At 50.9% G+C, this 14,888-nt stretch overlaps 2 protein-coding genes across 5 annotated transcripts in view; one reads left to right on the plus strand and one right to left on the minus strand.

The window, feature by feature from the left end:
• Window positions 1-11: 11 nt before the first annotated feature.
• TRAFD1 (TRAF-type zinc finger domain containing 1) lies at window positions 12-11,090 on the plus strand. The gene is made up of 11 exons (XM_075434505.1): window positions 12-235; window positions 1,906-2,041; window positions 2,115-2,168; window positions 3,358-3,631; window positions 5,145-5,411; window positions 6,104-6,177; window positions 6,373-6,585; window positions 8,943-9,063; window positions 9,419-9,725; window positions 10,260-10,332; window positions 10,516-11,090. The coding sequence occupies exons 1-11, from the start codon at window positions 186-188 to the stop codon at window positions 10,555-10,557; spliced, it is 1,611 nt and encodes a 536-aa protein (XP_075290620.1). The 5' UTR covers window positions 12-185; the 3' UTR covers window positions 10,558-11,090.
• Window positions 11,091-11,897: 807 nt separating this feature from the next.
• The window catches only part of HECTD4 (HECT domain E3 ubiquitin protein ligase 4), a 77,765-nt gene continuing 74,774 nt past the window's right edge, over window positions 11,898-14,888 (minus strand). For all 4 annotated transcript variants that reach the window (XM_075434501.1, XM_075434499.1, XM_075434500.1 and 1 more), the window contains exon 76: window positions 11,898-14,689. In XM_075434501.1, coding sequence (XP_075290616.1) covers window positions 14,553-14,689 — 137 coding nt within the window. In that variant the 3' untranslated portion in view covers window positions 11,898-14,552. The remainder of the gene's footprint in view (window positions 14,690-14,888) is intronic.

Here is a 14,888-nt window from a genome sequence, read left to right on the forward strand (position 1 = left end):
GAAGGGGCCGGTAGGAAGCGCGGGGCGGGGCCGGGCCCGCCGCTTCCCCCGGGTCGGTCCCACCTCGGAGCGGCCGCGCTGCGCTCCCGAGGGCGGGAGGGAGGAAGCACAGGGTCCTCTCCCCCGGCTGAGGGAGGGAGCGGGGCTGAGGGAGCGGGCTGCCCGGCGGAGGCCCGGACGGAGCCATGGCCATAGCGGCCGTTCCCGAGGCGGAGACCCGGCTGTGCGGCAACTGGTAAGAAACGAAACCTTGGGCCGGGCGTCGGCGGGCCGCTGGGTCACCGGCGGCTGCTGTTGCCTCGGAACGCTCGGAAATAGCAGAAGGCGCAAATCCGCGGTGAACCTGCTGTCTTTTAGAAACGTGTCTGGGTTTTACCTTGTCAGGTATTAACGTCTTGTAATTCCCCCAACCTTTGCTCAGCTTGGGTTGGAACTAGATCAGGTTTGCGGTCCCTTCCAACCCAAACCGTTTTATGAATCACAGAGTGGTAGGGGTTGGAGGGGACCTCTGTGGGTCATCTAGTCCAACCCCCCTGCCGAAGTTTCTGATTTAACAGGCAAGATAGAAACCAAAGGATTCAAATAGAAACGAACGCTGGATTTTCAGTGAGGTAGACGTGACGTACACGATGGCAAGTTTCTCTTCAGCAGCTGCGTGGCTCGGCGGCAGAGCTGTAAACACAGAACCCCCAGGCACGCAGTGCTGTGGGCCGTTGTTTCTCCTCGATAACGGCTCCCGTTCTGTGGACGCTCCGGTGCTGGTAACACGTTTCCTGGTAGTTCTTCGTGAGGAAGAACTTCTTCCCTCTGAGGGTGACGGAGCCCTGGCCCAGGCTGCCCAGAGGGGCTGTGGAGTCTCCTTCTCTGGAGATATTCCAGCCCCGGCTGGACGCGGTGCTGTGCAGCCTGCTGTGGGTGACCCTGCTTGGGCAGGGGGTTGGGCTGGGTGACCCACGGAGGTCCATTCCCACCCCTGCCACTCTGTGATTCTGTGATGGAATGTCAGAAGTTGCATCCTGAATACAAGCAACTAAAGAAATGGACTTTTGGTTGTTTTTTCCTCAAAGAGACAGCGGAATGCGCAGTTTCTTGCGGCACCCATCCGGTTTGTGTGCAGGCAGCGCGTGTGGGCAGCTCAGATGCTGCTGCTGGACGTGGCTGGGTTGCCAGGCTGCTGGGGATCTGGCCAGGGAGAAACCTGAACCGTTGTAGTGGTTTTCCTTTGCGATGCGGAACGTGCTAAGCAATAGGTTATCGAGTCCATTTTGGTGTTTTGAAGGCTGATTTCATGTGTGCAGTGGGGGAATGAGACATCCGTCTCGAAGTGATGCTACCTCTGCCTGCCTGAGGCAGGAGTGAGGGCGAAGCTCCTAGTGCCTCAGTTCTTCTTACACCTTTTGTGTTTGTAAGCCTTGCGTCCTTCTCGAGGTAGGAAAATGAGTGTCTTGGAAATGAAGAGAGTTGGGGAGTTTTGCCTGCAGAGTGATATGGTTACTGCTATCATTCCCTGAACAGATCTGGCCTAACAGGACGTGTTATTTGTTTTTTCCAAGCAAAGCACTGTTTGACCTCTTACAGCCAAGTTATTTTCAGGAAGAGACCGATCTTCTCTGATTAGTTTATACTTGTTTGTGCTGCAAAATCTCTCTCTCACATAAGGAAGTAAATCCACCTTGATGTTATCTTAATGCAATGTGGAAACGGTGACCTTTGCATGCTATATACTTTAACGTCCCAGCTATAAAACAACGTGGAGGCCTGGCTGGGCTTGCCCGTCTCATTAGTTAGCTATCTAAAATCATGAACTCATACAAAGCTTTCTTAGGATTTTTTTTTCCATGGAAAAACTACTTGAAACTTTTGTCGGTGCCTTTTCTGAAAAGCAACCTCTGTGACTTTCTCTAGCAAAAAGGATGTTCCTGTTGCTAATTTCATCATGCATGAAATCCACTGTAGGAGAAATATTGAAGTGTGCCGCTACTGCAGTGAATTAATCCCAAAGTCTGAAATGAAGAACCATATTGAGTCTGAACACGTACAGGTGAGAAACAAATTCCTCCTCTAAAACTGCTGACTTCTGTGGCAATTAATCTAATGAGGTCTGTTTATTGTAGGTTACCTGCAAGTGTAAGTTGAAGACAGAAAAATGTCTCTTGAAGGATCACGAGGTTGGTGGACTTTATATTATTACACACTTGGAAGATACTCTCTGGTATTTCCAAGCACTGATCCTAGAGCCTTTCTGCCAGCCAAGACCTGGTTTCCAGCCTGTGATTTATGCATCCTTTTTCTTGAATTGTTCTTCCTAAATCCACACCCTCTGGGAGAAGGTGGTTGGAAACTGCATCAAAGTGGTGCAGCCTGCTCAAGTCTTTGTATCAAAGGGGTATCTGTGATAATTGGCGATTTTGTCCTTGTTAGTGATCAAGATGAAAAATGGTAGGCTGTTTCAGAAGTACAGAATATGATTAGCTTGACTTTTTTCATTCCTTTCATGTTTCTGACTCTACTGCAGTCATTATGTGAGTTTTAGTAACTCATTGTGTCCAACAGACTTTGAAAATAGCTTGTAAAATAAACTCAGATAGGACACAGTCAGATTTTCGGAGTTTCTGAATCCAGTTGGCTGCCGTCACAGGCAATCTTGGTATAAATGTCAGTGCCTTCCCTTCCGGTGGGCTCATTTAAAGACAGCTCTGGAAGTGCCACACGAGTCTGCTTAAAGGTGACGAAAAAAAGATTCTCTTTGAAGATATGTCCAGTTCAAAACCCTGGAAGTAGTGTATCTTGCACGTTTTTCTGTGGTGCTTGTAGTTTTGTTTGTGAAGCAATTGCTGATGTGTTATTGCAGTGTCTGCAGTTATAATGTGTATTTCGTCTATGTTTAACCCCTTTTGAAGGGCAACTTACCTGTCTTTCAGCGCAGGGTAAAGAACATATGCCAGGAGTCCTTGCTGAGTAGTAAATGTGCTGTAAATCTGTTCCCTAATATTACACACACCAAGACACTTTTTAGCAGTACTCAATGAAATGTGGTCAGTACTGGATGTCAAGACCGTATGTAAAAGCTAACTTCAAAAAACACCTCATGATTCCGCTGTCCCAGCGTTACAGATTTAAAAAGAATGTTCTGAGTATTCACAGTGCTTCAGCTGACACCTTTATAACCGCACAGGTTATACCACGCGTTGTTCTTGCATTTCTCATGTAGTATCGTATTCCAGGCTATTCTTTAGTGTAGCTTTGGATCTGGCTAAAGAAACAATAGACCGCTCAACTCTGAAGCAAACTGAGAACCTCCCTCCACCTTGCTTCTGTCTTCCGTACGCGAAGAATAATGCCTCTGCCTTTTTCCAGGCGTCAGCTTGCCCTCTGCGTCCTGCCGTCTGCCGGTACTGCGACATACAGCTGGCCTTCAACAAGCTCCAGGAGCACGAGAACTACTGCGGAGCTAGGACCGAGAGATGCGGTGGGTGCGGCCGTAACGTCATGGTGAAAGATCTAAAAGAGCATCCTGGAGTCTGTGGGCAAGAAGTGAAACAAGTAAGAGGAAGCAGAACAGTGCCTCGCTTCGAGGATGAGGATGTGGATTTGCGCGCCCTTCGAGACGCTAGAAACCGACTGAGCTCAGGTAACTGTGCTGGGCCTTTGTGGAGAATGGCCAGTGTGCTAGAAAATCAGACTTACAGCAGCTGCTTAGGAGACAAAACACTTAAGGACATTAGCAGAAGAAGTGTTTCAGCAGTACAAAGAGATCAAAAGCAAAGTAAGGTGTAGAGAAGAGTGAAAATTGGCTTCTAATGTGACATTTGGCAGCTGATCCGAGTGTAAGGTTTTGTAATTGCTTTCTGCCGAAAATACTGGACAATGAAAGCTCCAGAGGCAATGTGAGTGGGACTGTTTTACCGTGCAATAGGACTGCAAGGGTGTAAGCCAGCTAAACAGCGGGCTGCCGAGCTGCCCGGTGTGAAAGCCCAGTCCACTGCCTGTTCTTTTGTCTCCAAGTGTCTAGTGAAATTGGAGTTGTTGGCTCCCTGCAGATTCGGTCCATTTCTGTTTAGCAGCTGCACTCCTCTTTACTTCAGCGAAGCAGAAGGGTAGGTAAGATCTGGCTGTGGGTTCACCTACGTCGTGCTGCGCGTTTCTGCAGTAACATCCTGTCAGGGCATAGCTGAGACTCTTGTCAATGCCTCCGCTCTTTCCGAAGCCTCTGGGCTCTTGCCTCCGTGTGCGGCGGGTCGTGTCGTGCTTAAGGCATTGCCTTTCCACGAGCTCTCGGCTGAATCCGTGCTCTGCTTTACGCCGTGGACCACTCCCGGGGTTTAGCACTGCAGAATACTAAATTACAGTCTTTGCTGTAGAAGACTGCCTGGCTTGTAGAAGCAGCTTCTGGGCTGAGTTAATAGAACTGAACAATCTAGAGAGCTGTAGCTTGTCGGCCACTTATACTGCATTCCAGAGAGTGTGCACAAGTAGTACTTTTATGCACGTGTAAGCTTTCTTTAAAATTCTCATGTGATCACGGCACATGAAATACCAGAGAGATCTGAAATAGGGCAGCATGGGGGAGGAGGACTTAGCCTTTCTTTAGGCATCATCGGTTGAGTCTTGGGCCCTGTTCTGGAAGCCTGGTTTTCTTTTTAGTGTAGCTTTCCTATCAGAAAATACTGTGTGGTTTTCCTCTGTGCCTATACAATTCCCACTGTTGTCAGATGTAGTATCACTGAAAGGCGTTTGGGTTTCCATCGATGTACTGAAGAAGCAAAGCTGAAGTGTTTCAGCCTTGTACAAGGGACGAGGCTACAGTATATTAACTGGGCCTTGTTCACAGTGGAGGTCACAGAAGGTTCCTCGGTGAATTTGTAAAGCTCCCAAGATGCATAAGTTCAAGCTTTTGCATTAAGAGGAGCAACCTTCCTCTTTCTCTCCTTTTTTTGCTTTTTGCAAACAAAAATAGGATGATTGTTTCCCTTCTTCCTCCTGAATTGATACAGGTGTCCTTCTGGGCTTTGAAACGCTGACCTCCATGAGTGTCCACTGGCACGTGGGAAACCCTCATGGCTGAGCCAGTGTCATGCACAGAAGTGAACTGCTTTTTGCAGATTGAACGTTCTCTCAAATTTATGGTATTTGTCTTTTTGAAGAGGATGAACTGGAGCAGTTGACAAGGAATGAAAATGCTCGTTTGTCAGTTTACGAAGAGTGGAACGCCGATTTAGACTACGTGTTGGCTCTTAGCCTACAAAACGAGAATAATCCTCACAGTAATGCTGCAGCTGGAATTCCCAGTGACTTCTGGGAATACTACACCAAAGAGTCTGTGCCATCGGCCTGTCTTAATGAAACGGACAAGGCAGCCATCTTCTCCTGGGACTCTTTAGTGCCCTTTAGCACGTCAAGCCACATAAAAAGTAAGTATAAATGCTGTTGGGGTGGGGTTTTTTACTTTGAGGGAAGGGAGAAGGAAAGAGAGGATTCTTGGATTGGGAATGTCAGAGATTAGCTAGGTGTTTTGAAATGTCAAAATGAGTCTCTCTGAGGCTCCCTCTAAATCATTTTTAGGTGATACACAGGAGATCAGACTCTTCCCGAGTACCATTCTTCCTTCCTTTCTTAAATTGTATCTTCTGCTCCCTCGTTAGTGTTTAAAATAGTTCCTTTCAAAGAGGTATTACTAAAGCAAGACAGCAAGGGAAGAAGAAATAAAAGCTATGGTGAATTTCTGACCTTGATATGTGGCGAGAGATTCGTAACAACCGAGTGGGTCACAACTTTCTTGTTGAAGTAAGGGTTATAGGAAGGGCGGATCTGGGGGAGCCCTGAAGTGCCAGCTTATTTTGGAAGGAGAAATGGTACTGAAGGATTTACTGAAGGCTTTTTTACCAGACTGTTGGGTATATCTTTGACCCCAAAACATTGCTCTCACTCTGGGTGATGTGGATTTGCTTATGTGAAATTGAGCAAGTGGGAATAGAGTAAGGATTTCCTTCGCCTTTGCTCTCGTTGCTGTCCTGTGGCACAGAACGGGAATTTCGAAGATAAGTCGATCCAGCTGCATCAGACGTGTCTATGGCAGAGGATATAACCATTATTTACTTTGCAGGTGACGAGGTCATCATGTTGCCGTGTGAGTTTTGTGAGGAGCTCTACCCTGCTGAAGACCTGATTCTTCACCAGGTTTAGTACTTCCTTCTATTCTGTCGGGGGGGTTGCAGTAAAGACTTTTTTCTGCTGCCGTGATGGGACAAGAGTGCAGTCCTCACTCTGTGATACTGTGAGGATTCTAGTGATTTGGTATTTGCAAAGCGTGGTTTTTAAAATCTGTCTGTGCTCATCAGGAGGACTAATTTTCCCATGTTGCTTGCATAACAGACAGGTTGTAACCCAGCAAGTGCCTTTGCCTCATTCAGTAAAAGAAGTTCTCCAAATCCACGGGAATGTGATGGTCTGCATGCCGTCAGGTCCAAAAGCTGTAGGTCACCCTCTTCATCCCAGCCGCAAGCTGCCCAGGCAGAAGGAACCATTATGATTCCGTGTGAATTTTGTGGCATCCAACTAGAAGAGGAGATACTCTTCCATCATCAGGTACTAAACAGAACTTGAGCTGTTGTATCACAGCCAGTTGTTCAAGAACTGTGCCAAGTCCCACAGCCTCTTGCTGTGGCACATTTCAGGAATCCAAGCAATGGCCCCCTGTGTCAGATCTTCCTATGGGTCCCACCTAAAATGTTGTGGTATGCTGGGGCACTTACTGAAAAATACCAATTGTTTTTGAAAGCCCTCATACCAAAAGCTAAACAGAAGGCCCTGAAATTGCACAATATGAATGTTTGACTTGCACATAGAAGTTATGTTGAAAGCAGGATGTATGAATCACAGCGAAGGCGGGAGAGGAGCACAAGCGTATGAGCAGTGTTAGGAAGAGAGGAAGCAGGCAACGCAACTACAAATGTAGGAGATGGAGGAACGTCTCAAGGGGTAGATGTAAAGAGAGAGAGGGGGTAAGAGTGTGAATATGTCAGAAGCTCAGCCGAATAGCAGTGGTGGGTTTATGTAGCGGCGGGTGCTGCAGGGTGCTCCCTGGGATGTTCCGATTCTTCTATACATCGCTGTCTGATACTTCTGTCATGGAAAGGGCTCCGGGCCTTGGTACTGCTGGAGCTGCTACTGCTTTTCAAGAACGCTGGGCAGATACCAGCTAGACCGCTTGGCGCTCGAATGCTTCTCGACTCCTGTTCAGGGAGCGGTGTGCCCGTGGAAGAGACAGTCCCCTGGGATTTGCTGTGAATACAGAAAAGTTATGAGAACGCTGAGCTGGCTCATTTTGTGTTTCACGGCTGTTTCACCTGCTTGCAGTCCTAATAACAAACTAGTGAAGCTGTGTTTTGTTTGTTTGTCTTTCTAGGCCTGTCCTCTCCTTGGTAATTGTAAACGCAGTATTAATAGAAGTGAAATCGGATAAAAATCTGTAGCTTAGCCTTTGCTAAACAGTAGTGCTTGACACCAAGGAGAAGTCCCATCCACTTCTGTCCTGGTTTTGGCTGGGATAGAGTTTGTTTCCTTCCCAGCAGCTGCTGTGTTTTGGATTTCGTATGGGAGGAATGTTGATAATACACTGATGGTTTTAGTTGTTCCTGAGAAATCAGGGACCTTTTTCTAGTTTCCCATGCCTGGCTGATGAGCAGGTGTGCAGGAGCTGGGGGGAGCATGGCCAGGCCGCCAGCCCAGGCTGGCCATGGAAATAGTCCCCGCCACAGGCGTCACGCCCGGTTTATGAGTGGGGGTTGGCCAGGGGACCCGTGAATTCCGGGAGTTCGGAGAGTTCCACAAGCGCTGCTCGGGAACAGACTGTGCCATCGGTTGTTGGGTGGTGAGAAAAATTGTATTGTGTATTGCTTGTTTTACATATTCTTTATTACTATTATTATTGCTATTCCTTCCTTTGTTGTCTTTTAAACTGTCTTTATCTCAACCCACAAGTTTGACTCTTTCCCATTCTCCTCCCATCCCCCTGTGGCGGGAGGAGTGAGCGAGCAGCTGTCTGGTCCTCGTTGCTGGCTGCTGGGTTAAACCACGCCAACTTGCTAGTACAGTTGACTGTTGGAAGACTTTATGTTTTTCTCACCCTATCTAACTATTTTGGAAGTGCAGAATGCAAAGATGGCTTTATCTGCCAGCTTCTAATATTTCTGGTGAAGTTAGTGTAGGGTAATTGGGGCTTGTTAAGAATTAGTTACTGGAGCCGAGTTGCAACGATACAGATTGGCTGCAAACAAGGAAAAGGACACCCGGTATTCAAAGATTTGTGTTCCAAGTAGTACTCCTGTAATCAAACAAAGGTAACAAGTGTTTTCCTTTCTAGTTCGTATTTTTGTTTTGTGTCCTGTGGGTTTCCATCTTCTTGTTTGTTCCCTGATGGAATTCACCTGCAGAAAACCGTGGCTTTATAGCCAGGATAGCCAGCTTCGGTGGGCATCATGACTTGGAAATCACTTTGAACGTGATTTTTGTCCTTGAATTTGGTTTTTATGATGGCACTGATACCGGGGACGTGCTCAGAACTACCGTGACAGTACTTCACACGCTCCCCGTGCTTGGGACTGGCATGGCAGGGTCGTTTTTAGGCGTGGGAGGCAGGAGGCTGAATAAGGGAGCGTCTGGCTGCTGGCTGCACCGTGAGCTCCACGCGCAGGGTGGTTCCGCTCAGCGGCACCAGCTCACGCTGCCGGTTCCATTTTTGCTCCGGCCCTGTGACAGCTCCTGGTTATTCCTAAGCTCTGTGTAAGAGAAACTGCGGGTGTCGACACGCGATACCTGCCTCTTCCTAAACACACTTCCCTCCCGACTGTCATCTTCCTGAGGGGCGATGCTCTGCGGCGTTTTTACGGGAATCGGTCTGAATGAGCTGGCGTTCCGACACTCAGCTGTGTGTTTTGCCTTAGCACCACTGCGCCCTGCGCCCAGCCAGCCCGGCCGCCCGCTTCCCCTCGCTGCTGTCTCCTCCAGCCGACAGAGAGAGCAGAGAATCGCCAGAGCTGGCGCGGAGACGACTCCGGCATCAAGGTGCGGGCAAAACGCGGGCTCACGCGCGCTCTTTTCCTTCACGTTCGCGGGAACGCTGTGCGCGTTCCGAGCTGAGTAGGTGGCGTTACCCTGTGCTGTCTCCAGAATTTAAAAATCTTCAATCCTCTACCGTCAGTCTAGTTTTAGGCAAGGAAGATTAAATCCTTGAAACTCGGTATCCTCAGAGATCTTGGCTAGGAAGCTGTATGCTGCTGGAGTGGAAATGAGGTCTAGTTTTGTTATCTGAATGGTGTCTAACGTCTCATGCTGCAGTTACTATTCCTGTTACTGATTAACTCCTATTACTAGTTCCTATTCCTAACTCCTACTCAGCGCTGTATTCTTGTCCTCTCAGGAGACGTCTCTCCCTGGTGCACGGAAGGCTTTGGGCAGCAGAGGCTCAGCCATCCTGTGCGAGGGACCGAGTCACCGAGTAACACGGCAAACGCCTGGAGCGCACCGTTGTCCTCTTCGGCAAGGGCTGGCGATGCTCCCCGCTCAAGAGGGAAGCCCAGGAAGGGGGCTGCCAGCGAGGGGAAAGCGAGGAACAGAGGCGCGAGTGACACTGCAGCTGGGACAACGCCGCGTGTGAGACCGACTCGGAATGTTCATCCAGAAGACTTCACACCCAGCTTCTCGAGAACTTCTGTAGCCCACCCGAGGTAACGCCGTTCTCTTTGTTTCACGCAGCCACGCCAGCCCTTCCCCTGCGGGGAAGGGACCAGCGGCACCGCAGGAGCAAGGTTTGCTCCTTGTAGGAGCTTGATCCTCAGAGGGCAGCAGCCCAGCAGCGGTGAGAACGCCGTTCCAGCCCTCGGCCTCGTGTCCTCACGGAGCAATCCGGGTTCCCTCGGCTTTGCCTGGGACGGGAAGGGTTTCGCTCGGCGCCATCGGCCTGGTGCTCACCCCAGCGTCAAACAGCAACCGCAGGCTTTTGTGTCAGCGTGGGCCAAGCGGTCGCTGGAGGCGATGCAGGATGGCGCCTCGGCAGCTGTCCCTTGTAGTGCTCAGCTTCGCTTTGCGCTTCGCAGAGGGTCTGGGGCTTCTGCAAATAACCGGGTCGGGGTGCAGGAGAAGGAAGGGCGTCTTCCTCGGCTTTCCTAAGCACCCTGGAGGGAGGAGCCGTGTTTGTTCAGCGGTAAGAGCACTGAAAGCCGAGGCTTGCTTCCTCTGAGGGTGTCCCTGTTCTTCTGCAGCGCCGGCGATGGAGGAGGAAGGAGCCTTGCGCTGTCGGGCGTTCCCGCCGGCTCCAGGCGCCGGAGCACGCAGGTAAGGCAGCCCGCGCGCGGCAGGAGAGCCGTGCTCCGCTCTGCGGGGCCACGGCCCACACGCCTGCCCGGCTGCGACGGTGTTTTACGGTCCTCGCTGCTTCAGTGAGGTTTCCAGCGCTTGCTTGTTATCAGGTGCTCTCTGAAAACGGCGTTTTGCCTTTGTTTTTCCCCTTCCCTTTAGGCAAAAGCCCAGAGCCCAGCACCTGATCCCCCGGAGAAGTGACCCACGGCGCAGACAACACGCGTTGAGCACTCTGATTTATCCGAGCGCAAGTAAATTCCTGTATCGCCATGGCCTTGAAGACTTTACAAATTTAAATTTTTATAGGCAGTGATCATTTTATATAAATGTATGTATTTTTAATTATTTGTGAGCGTAGACTACAGGTTTTTACTTCTGTGATCTCTACTCGCTGCATCCCAAGACAGCAGCCGCCCTCCTGCCTCGGGAGTGGCCGGGGCCGTGTTTCCGTAGGGGCTCTCGGTGACACCCAGTGCTCGCCCAGCTGAGCCCGGCCCACGGCTGAGCGTTCCCTGCCGGGGCTGGGCTCAGCCTCGGGAAGCCGGGGGGGTCCCAGGGGCAGGGAGGGGTCTGCACCCCCAGCCACGCGGCCTCACCCGGGATGCGGAGTGGGAGTTAGTGGTGGTGGTGGCTAAGCTCCGAGCCCAGGACTGTCTTGTAAAATGCTTTTTAATGCCACGTTAGGCCGTGCTTTTTAAATCCCTTGTAATAAAATTTATCTATGGTGTCCTGAAGCCGCTGTGCAGTACAAAGGTGGGACGCAAAGCGCGGTGGGCTCACGGACGCCCGTGGGGAGAGTTTGTCGGGATGCGCGTGCCGCTGTCGTTACCTGCACTGGAGCCTGTCCGAGTTCGCTTTGTGAGCGCTGGTCACAGCCCTTGTGCTTTGAGAACTGATAATGCAAAAGCTGGGGCGGGCTGCTCTTAGCTAATGACTGGGGGCAGCAGGCTAATTAACTGGGTATAGCAGGGCTAACAAGCCAGCTGACTTCCCAGGGCAAGGCTGGGACTGGAGGCCCTGCCCCACCCGCTGCAGCACGACAGGCTAGCGATGGTGGACGTGACCTTCGCTCTAAAATAATGACATTTTACAGGTGCTTCCACCAAACATAAGCATTTATTTATACAAGAAAAGCAGAATAAAGGTCTTTAGAAACAGGTGGCAACCAGCCTCGTGCTGGCATTGCTGGGGAGAGCGGCTCTGGCGTGGGAAGGGCAGCAGGACACCGCGTGCAGAAGTCGTTAGTATGAAAAGTTGTATCGCTAACGACTGAGCTGGCAGCCTGGCTTAGTCTGCGTTGTTCCCCTGGCACGAGAAACGCTGTGCTTTCTCTGTTAAGAGAAACATTCCCCTCCGTTGCGCTTGCTTTTTCCATTTTGTACAAAATATTTACAGTCCTGTTCCGAGTAAATACAAATTCCAGCATGCTCACCCACCGCTGGGGGATGTGACCGCAGAGACCCTGCCACCCGGTTCCAGCAGGGTGGTGGGAGGGTTTGGGATTGTCTGCAGCCCCAAAGAAGGACACGATACAGCTCAAGGGATGTTAAGAATCTCCTTTATGCAAGTGTACACTGTATGGCCAAGAGCACTTAACAGGTTAATGCTGTGTACGGTACCAAGATGGACACACACCAAGCTAGAACTAATACCCAGCTCCAGAGTTTTTCCATTATTTAGTATAATTTTTACATTCTGAATGAATATATATTAAAAAAAAATAATAATCACAAACCAATCTTTGCTTTGACAAACAAGCCTATTACAGACAAGGTCAAGTCCATTTAAAGCACAAGGAAGTAATGATGATTAGAAAAGCTTTAATTAAAAGGCCATTTGAGCTACGGTCGAACCACTGCAGCACTCCCTTCCGAGTAACATAAAAAAAAAAGCCCCCCAGCTCGCTCTCCTGCAGGGCTGCTACCGTCCTTCAGCTGAAACGGAAGTCAGGGAGGGTTAGGTATCGGCGTGACCTTGTCCCTGTACAAGGAGCTTCATTTACACAGCAAGGTGTAAACAGCATCGACTAAAAGTTTGTTATTTGTCATCATAAATAATTAATTGTAATAAATATGTATCAAGTAACTTCACAGCACGCGTTTCAGGGCCCCGACGCAGAGAGGCTCCGCTCAGACGTGCTCTCTGGAAGGAGCAGGCAGGCAGCAGCGGCCGTTTCTCACTCGCAGCCTCGAGGGCCCTGGCACGCCGAGTTCCCGAGCCCCTGCCAGCGAGGTGTTCACGCTGCGCGTCCGCCCGCAGCACCGGGACTTGGAACGGGCGAGCGGAGCCCGACCCACGGTCCCATCGCCAGGAGGGAGCCCCAGATGGATCCCTGGCAGCGGCCGTGACACGGACCCGATGGGAATTCAGCGGCTCCTCGGGGTTCGGCTTCCCCCTGCTCTCCGTCAGCTCCACACGCGCTGGCGCCGACTCCGAGTGATTCTCAGCTACCTGTCTGCTTCTACCAGGAAATGCACAAGACTCAAGAGTAAATATTCTTCTGACACGCATCTGTTCCGCTGGAAGGGCGCTACGCAACAGGAGGTGACACCGCTTTCCTCCCCCAGGGGCTGGAGACTCCGGCGCCAGCGACTGTCTCTACCACCGGTGCACGCACGCTGTCCCATTCGCTCACAGAAGAACAAGAATATACAGACAGGTTTAGGCTTTCCTCTTACGCACATGTCATCTTCCAAGCACCACGCACTCATAATTCCCAATATTCACAATAATATACAATAAATACAGCTTTTCCCATTCCCACCGACAAGCCAAACAGGCGCAGGCCGTCTTCTCGAGACACCCAGAGCCACCCTGGCGGCACGGCTCCCCGCGGGCCAGCGCAGACCCTTCGTCCGGCCGAGGTGCGCCGAGCACGGCGGAGGGGAAGTCACGCGTTGTAGCTGGGTGCCGGCCCTTCACCTGCTCATCGCGGCGAGCGCCGACGTTCTCCGCCGCCCTCCAGCACGCGGGCGATCCTCGCAGGTGCCGAAGAAAGCGACGCCAGGCTTTTCAACGCGCCCGGTGCAGGGCGAGCAGAGGAAAAGCCACGTGTGGAAGGGGTGCTTCGGAGCCAGCCCAGGCGGCGTTTGACAACAAACAGCCGAGAGAACTGTCCTCTCTCCGCAGTCCGCTATCACCTTTCCCCAGAAAAAGAGAAGCTTTATCTTCAAACCAGTGACGGTGCGTCTTCCCCCCCACCTCCCTCATCCTCCTCTCGGGTCTCGCGTTTCCAGGAGGGTTTGCTCTTAGATCAAAGATAATTTTTGAGTACAAAAATGCGCTACGGGTGCGGAACCACACGCTGATAATTCTGAAAGCTTGTTCGGGATAGGATAACGTCACAGATCGTGAGCTTGGACTGTGGTATCTTACACCAGACAGAGAGAAGCCATTTTGTTTCTGCTGCTATTTTAATTACAATAAATTATTCTGTCACTAAGCAAAGCAGACATTCAAGAACATCGAGGGCGAAAACCCAACTGAATTACGGCCCTTTCACTGTTCTTTCAATTATAAATCTTCCTCATCAAGAGTGTGGAGCTGAAACCCCAAATCAACGGTGGCAGCTGCCCGCGTGCTTGCTTCCAGCTGAAGAAGTTACAGGGGAGTGGCAGAACACAAACAGGCAGCTTGGCAGCGCGTTTTCTGCTCCAGAGCCCACGCAAGTGCCAGGGACTCTGCCCGCTCGCTGCCTGCGACAGCAGAGGTGCCGTGCTGTGTCCCCGCAGGCGCCCGCCAGCGACTCCCTCCCCACGCCTGCGTCCTTCCATTTTTGTACTCAAAAATGTTTCAGGGGAGAGCGATCTACGAGCCTCCACCTCCGAGCGTTCCCGAACGCCCTCGCTTTCCTCGTGCTCGCATGGGTGATGTCATTCTAAATTACAAAATTAGAAATGTACATGTTTAAAGGTTTCTCAAAATTAAATTATACACAAACTGGTCTTTACTAAACTATCCTACAAATATTCCACAAACAAGGCAGCAAAATAACCAGTCCACCACAAGGTCTACAAATACAAAATGTGAAGTCTTCCAGGAATTATTGTAACGGGAACAAAAGGTCAGAAAATAAATTAGCCTCCAGCTCGCCACGCAGTGTTACAGGAGGTATTTTTACTTGAATCCAAGGGTTTCCAGCGTGAGCCGAGCCAAGACGGGATCCCGCGGTCACCTCTGGCGTCCCCTGCTCCCGCTCAGCCGCTGAGCGGATCCTCCCGGTAGTGGATGGCGTAGCGGAGCTTCTCCAGCATTATGTCCAGCGAGGAGTACTGCGGCAGCTTGATCATGAACATGCACGTCTCCACGCGGATGTACCGGGAGTCCGGAGCACCTGCGGGGCAGAAGCACCGGGTCAGAGCGGGTCTGAGCGCGCCCTCCGCTTCTCGCCGCCTTCTCCGGACGCAGCCTTCCCCCGCGCCCCTTCCCCAGGGGTCTCCAAGCCATCACGTTCCTGCCCGTAACCCTGCACGCTGCGGTGCTGCTCCGGCAGAACTCAGGGTGACTTTTTTCTGACAGCCCAATCATTTTAA

Source organism: Opisthocomus hoazin, chromosome 13 (assembly GCF_030867145.1).
Source record: "Opisthocomus hoazin isolate bOpiHoa1 chromosome 13, bOpiHoa1.hap1, whole genome shotgun sequence".
Classification (NCBI taxonomy): Eukaryota; Metazoa; Chordata; class Aves; order Opisthocomiformes; family Opisthocomidae; genus Opisthocomus; species Opisthocomus hoazin.

Bases quoted from the DNA above. Each gene is read 5' to 3' on its own strand.
- TRAFD1 (XM_075434505.1), top strand. From the start codon at position 186: ATGGCCATAGCGGCCGTTCCCGAGGCGGAGACCCGGCTGTGCGGCAAC. The intron at 6,586-8,942 runs GTACTAAACAGA...GTTTTGCCTTAG, and splicing joins AGATACTCTTCCATCATCAG to CACCACTGCGCCCTGCGCCC. The intron at 9,726-10,259 runs GTAACGCCGTTC...GTTCTTCTGCAG, and splicing joins ACTTCTGTAGCCCACCCGAG to CGCCGGCGATGGAGGAGGAA.